Consider the following 6,194-nt stretch of genomic DNA (forward strand, 5'->3'; position numbering starts at 1 on the left):
TACGTCGGTTTGATACGTATACCATTTCATAACATTACCCGATATACTAACCAGATTAATAAACGTTATCGCATTGAAAATTTTCATTCTTAAGAAGCGGACAGATTCAAATCACAAACTGAGATTTGCCATTCAGAGTTTCAACAGAGTTAACCTTTGACCTTTTAAGATAATTTTTCGTAGCGTTTTCGTTAATGTTCAACAAAGTTTCAGTGCAGCGAAATAACAAAAAGTGAGCAGCCAATACGCTATGAATAATTGTTTTTAGCTCACAATCTCGGATTTTTATTCATTATGAAGAAATTGTAAACGTTAGTGAAATTTAGAGATGACTTTGCTTCAGATGGTCCACTACAAGCAAAATTGTTCATACGTCTCTATGGATGATATTTGACATTTCATTAGCCTTGGAACAACATGTATGGTTCTGAACCTTGATAAATATATAGACACGTTGAATACTGTGAACCACATGTTCAGTAGTATGAGTGTGAACGCATCTTCAAATTGACATCAGCCAAAGCACTGTCTGCTTGACAGTGCTTTGCATCAACCTTTTGTGCTGCTATGCGCTGTGCGTGTAGAATACACCTAATTTCTGACAATCTACTAAATACTTCAGAGTTTTAATCGAAAACGCCGGCTCAAAGATCAGGAAGGAAAAGTAATATTCTGGTCAACAGAATTCAAAGAAGCCAAATAATTAAAATTCTATTTACATTTTGCTAACAGAAATGAAGCGGAAACACTCCACGACGGACTTTGTCGAAAATTCTTCGAAGAACGTAAAACTACAACAAACTCCTACGAATTGCTCATTGCTCGTCTTGAATGACTATTGTCTGCTGCGAGTATTCAGCTACCTTGATGTGATGGACGATTTTATCAGTCTATCCAGAACGTGTAACCGTCTTAAGAACCTCGGCAAATATTTCCACGATGTCTATTCGGAATTCAAGATACATGTGAACATGGACAACAAGACAACTGACTATATGGAGCACATCATATCGCACATCAATGATAACATTACGGAAATTGCAATCAATTATCGATACTCAAAAATTCCGATGAATGTGCGAAAAATGAGGGAATGTTGCGGCGACGTTAAGGATCTGCTAGTGAAAAATTGGAAAGTGTATGTGATCGACTCAGATAATCAAACTTTCGACAATCTGCAAACGTTAACCATGAAAAATTGTGACTTTCGGTCCGCCCCATATGGTTTCTTTGATATATTCAAAGGTCTGCAACACGCAAATCTTTACAAATTTCAATATTTGTCCAGTAAGCATGTGGAGCGATTGTTTCGCAAAAATCCGACTATCGAGTCCTTCGTCTGGATGGGAGATATGGATGCTTTCGAAGAATATGAGTTGTTCGTTATGATTCCGAAATTGACGGCTCTGAGTCTAAGAGTCGATCGTGAATTGAATGATTTCGATTTGACCTCAACGTTTAGCAATTTGACAAAGTTACAACTGTATTGTAACGGAGAGAACATCAGTGAATTTCTACACAAATTAGCAAAATCGTCGAAAATTTGTGTACTTAAGGAATTGGAGGTGTTACACGTTCGCGTTGATGATTTGTTCTTCTACTCGCTGTATTACTTTCAACATCTGGAAATGTTGGCAGTGTCGACATGGAGTTTCTGGCTTTTAACACCGCCGTTGGACTGGCCGCAGAAACTGAAGAATCTGCGATTGGAATCGTTCATCCTTACAAAAGACGGCTTCGTTTCGACGATCAAACAATTGGAACAATTGGAAAATGTCGATTTGGGGAAATGTACCGGCGAAGAATCGGATGCCGAATTTTTCTTCGAAGATTTGGATGTGTTGGCGCAGGAAATTGACAATTCGCTTGCTGATCGCAATGGGAAGAAAGTGAATTTCATATTGAATTTGGATTACACTGCGGACCGAGGTGCGGACGAGAATATAGTAAGTTAAACGGAATTTTACTTCAAACAGAACTGGTTTGATATATATTGAATCGTCCGATTTTCAGCATCTCCTTGTCGACACTGAACGGTTCAGGATTTTTACCGAAAAAAACATGTACGTAGCAAGCGATCAACTAGGGATCAGCATACGTTTTGCAGGTATCAATGAAAATATTTATCTTTAATTGACGATATCAAGTGATGAGAACTTTCAGTTCAAAATTCAGTGTGCTGTGAGGAACAAATTTGTATTTATAGTCTAGACAGCAAAAGTTATAATGAAAAACAAATAAAAATTATTGAGCTCCAACGACTCTGTTCTTTTATGACGCAGTTGAGTCCAACTATAATTAGGAACATTTACAAGCTCGTAATAACGTCGACGAAATTGAAACGCCAGGACCTCAATTTTTGGTTCTTTTAAGGAACTGCTGATCGTTGTAAAACCTTCCATCACTTCCACACACACAATGTTTTACATGTTTTGCTGGAGAAGGTCCAGTCAGTAAATTTTCTTTAGATTTTTGAGATTTGATGAAATATTTCTGTCTGGATCTACTCAACCAATTTCCATGAACTGTTCTTTTACCTAAAAGCTAGAGGTATTTTTCAATTTTTCGGCGTACTTTGAGTAAATCCCATGGTCGTAACCAGGCATGAGCACCGCCGAGTTCTAGCCGAAGGCAAACGAGTTTCTTTCACTCGATGATTTACGTTTGAATTAGAGATAAGAACTTTGGTAATCATTGAACCGAAACGTTTAACTTTAGGAGTTGTGAATGGATGGTTTGATGTACAGTAGAAGTGAGTGGAAGGGATTAATAAATTATAGAAATGTGTTGAATTGTTTCACTTTTTGTAAAACTCAATTTTTGCTGATCACCAGATCAGAAGTTTTCTGTTGTTTAATCATCCCTCATTTAACTTGTTAACTTACAACACCTAACACTGTACAATCGTGCACATAAAAATATTGTGACCGATGTCTTTGTAAAAACGAAATGCTTTGGAGTTCTAGAGCAGATAGTGTCTGACGACCACACCACAGGTATTTTCATTTGGTTTTTGTGTGGTGTAGTCTCAGTCATTGGCTGACAAATTTTAGGAAATACTGTGATCGGTTCATGCTTGCTCAGTATAATAAAATCTTTTATTTGAATGCATCGATTAGTCATAAACTTTGCGATACGCAGTACACGAGACAACTGGCTCTGTCAGTTTAATTTGAGATATATCGCCAACCAATGACGATTCGTCGATGTTACGTTCCCCTGAGTATTTCATGATCACGTTCTTCTTCCACTTTTAGATCACATCACTAAAGTATAGTCCAGGCGCCGAGATCCAGGCCAAGGTCACATCTTTACACGTCTCACTTCTCAGAACAACAAAAATTGCAAATCGATGGCAAAATTATATTTTTAGACCCGTACGAAGTACTGGGGTCTTATAGGTTTACGCATACGTTTGTAACACGTCGAATTGGACTCCCTGAGTAAGGGGAAACCTATTGTGGTTGTCTAGAGATGCCAAATCAGTGAAAAAAAATGTCTGTCTGTCTGTCTGTCCGTTCTCTAACTTGAGTAAAGCATATCCGATTTCTAAAATTCTTTTTTTCCTCTTTGGTAATGTCAAAAGACAGGCTAAGTTCGAAGATGGGTGATTTCGGATCGACCTCTCCGGAGCTGGGGCCCAATAAGTGCCTAAGTGTTTTTCGACGATATCTCCAGACATTTAAGCACTACACTTGTCAGTGATACGTCAAATAAAAGGTATTTACAATATCGATCGACAAAAAAAAAGTTTATGGAAATCGGATGACCGACTCGTGAGTTAGACCCCTTGGTGTGAAACAGGCACAGGGCGGCAAGCAGTTTTAGCTTGTAGGTCGGCCACATTTGAACATATGTCGTCTGTTTTAGCTTTATTAGATAGGTATTGACCGTACCAATCAGGGAAAAAAAAGTTTATGAAATTATGTTCTCCTGAGCGTGAGCTAGGTCTCTTGGACTGAGCTCTTATCTGGCTACTCGGCCGTACAGTGAACGTGGAGTATTTTGTCAATATCTCGAGTAAATTTTGACCGAATTTCATGATTTTTTGTTTGTTTGAAAGGTATTAACGAATGTAAAGCGTCTGTACTATTTTCGGTTTCCTAACAAAATGGCTGCCGGCGGCCATATTGGATTTTATTAAAAGTGATATATCTTGGGAAAAATGGTACTTAGAGAGTTTCTGTTAACATGGAAATAATTTGTTATGTGTGTGGGGTTTCAGGGATTCCATATATGGACATCTATATATACCTATATACAGCTATATTGAGCTATATACAGGCATATAGAGCTATATAATAGCATATATTTATCTGTGAAATGTTTATTTATAGTGAAATATAGGTAAATATAGCGGTATATAGCTGTTTAAATAGGAATTTATGAAATTTGACTTCGTACGGGGCTGTCTATATTGCCTCCGGCAATTTAGTTGTATATGATAACAAGGCAAAGAGTGGATAATGTAAGTGATTTAAAAGGGAGAATAGTTTTTCAGCAGAGAAGAAAATGAAGTAAGAGAAATGAAGAGTTTCACATTAAAGGCTTTTGATACGAATAGGTGTTTCGTACGGGTTTTATTAAACTTTTCTCTTTTCAATCAGTCTTTGTATCCCATATGCAAAGCGAAGTACGTTTCTTGGATAACATCAAAGATAGAGCTTAGCTTCTGTTTGTGTTCAACTGATAATTTAAAATTAAAACCGAATCCGCTCAATGTCACCAATTTTAGATTATTTTTGTGATCTAGTATACAATCTAAATGTTCTGTAGTCAACTTCTCTACATACAGTGCCAGCGATTCCATGTGCTTGAATCCATTCAAAATAATCTTGAGCTGCGTTGTTGTGATGGATGTTGATGAACAAAGAAGCAATTCCTTTAAATTGGGATACATAGCAATCAATTTCGTTAATATTGACTCGTCAAATATAAATGCGTCGTTAACAATAAGTTCAGTCAACTTTGGGTTGAAGCAGAGGTCAACGACAATTGCTCGGGTTAAGCTATTCGCATTCGCATCAATGTCGAACTTCATTTCCAAAACATCAATGAAGTTGAAGTTCTGCATGATGGCACCGATGGTTTCGCATTCGCAATCATGGCAAAATTCCAACACCTTCAGGTTCGGTAGGGAATTCGCCAATGCAACGATCACATTGATTGGCACTGGTGGATATTCGTAATCATCATCGACAGCATCCATGTTCCGAGTGATAATGTCCTTCATCTTCAAGGTGGTGATTCGAGAGTTATCTAATCCAGCGATGGTTTCCATAAGCTTCAACGAACAGGATTGCAACGTCAAACTTTTAAGTTTTTTCAAGTTCGAAATTTTTTTGAAAGGAACGACTAGCGCTGAATCGACTTGGATCTCTAGTTCTTCTAGTTTTATCAATTGATTTGTAATTACATTTAGAACACTTCCATCAGTTTCACCTTCGCGTAGACGTAACGACGTCAATTCAGTTTGTTTAGACAGAATGGTTGTGCAGCTGCTGCTGTCCTCGTTCCACAGATAAATCTCGAGTGACTTCAGTTTCAAATGGTCGAATATGTGATCCGGTAATGCATTCTTTATCTCCCAATCGTCACATTGGTCGAGCAAGGCTACTTCGGTGATTTTTGTTTGTTGCTCGAATAAGCCAGCCAATAAGTTTACATTTAAGTCCCAATATACGATCCTTAGCTCCTTCAACACATCTGCAGGTAGTCTATTGAATACGTCTAGAAAGTCATCGCTCAAATGTTCTAGTGACAATGTTTTCAATCGATGGAGGTTTAATTGCTCATTTCCTAACTGATGCGGTTGGCTCTGCTCTTTCTTCAATACATTGGAAAATTGCAAACTCTCTGCATTCGGTAGCGATGACAATATTTGCAGAAAATCAAACATGTCCAACGAGCAATTTTGCAAATGGAATTGTTTGATGGTTTCCGAAAACTTTTTGACGATCTTAACAGCATCTGGAATAGGTGATCGTCGTAATAGAGTCTCAGGTCCATGTAGAAAATTAAGTCCAATGTTGATGGACAGGTTCGATATTTTTCGCTGACTATTTTCGATGCTGTTCATCACCGATCGATAGTTTCCATTTTTCTGTAAATATTTTTTTGGTTAGATTTATGAGCTTCAACATTGAGCGTTAAAGAAAAGTTTTCTTTACCAGAAAAATTGAATCAAACGACAC

General features: G+C 37.6%; 1 protein-coding gene across 2 annotated transcripts; it reads left to right on the top strand.

Annotated features, from left to right (window-relative positions):
• The first annotated feature begins 529 nt into the window (after nt 1-529).
• LOC119078503 lies at nt 530-2,252 on the top strand. 2 transcript variants are annotated; one of them, XM_037186061.1, is made up of 3 exons: nt 530-664; nt 733-1,946; nt 2,014-2,252. In XM_037186061.1, exons 2-3 carry the CDS (start codon nt 735-737, stop codon nt 2,131-2,133), a joined length of 1,332 nt encoding a protein of 443 aa, XP_037041956.1. In that variant the 5' UTR covers nt 530-664; nt 733-734; the 3' UTR covers nt 2,134-2,252. The 2 variants fall into 2 exon arrangements, with proteins under 2 accessions (XP_037041956.1, XP_037041957.1); XM_037186062.1 differs by lacking the exon at nt 530-664 and having other exon boundaries at nt 683-1,946.
• The last annotated feature ends 3,942 nt before the right edge of the window (nt 2,253-6,194 follow it).

The sequence above is a fragment of the Bradysia coprophila genome, unplaced genomic scaffold (genome assembly GCF_014529535.1).
Source record: "Bradysia coprophila strain Holo2 unplaced genomic scaffold, BU_Bcop_v1 contig_297, whole genome shotgun sequence".
Lineage (NCBI taxonomy): Eukaryota > Metazoa > Arthropoda > Insecta > Diptera > Sciaridae > Bradysia > Bradysia coprophila.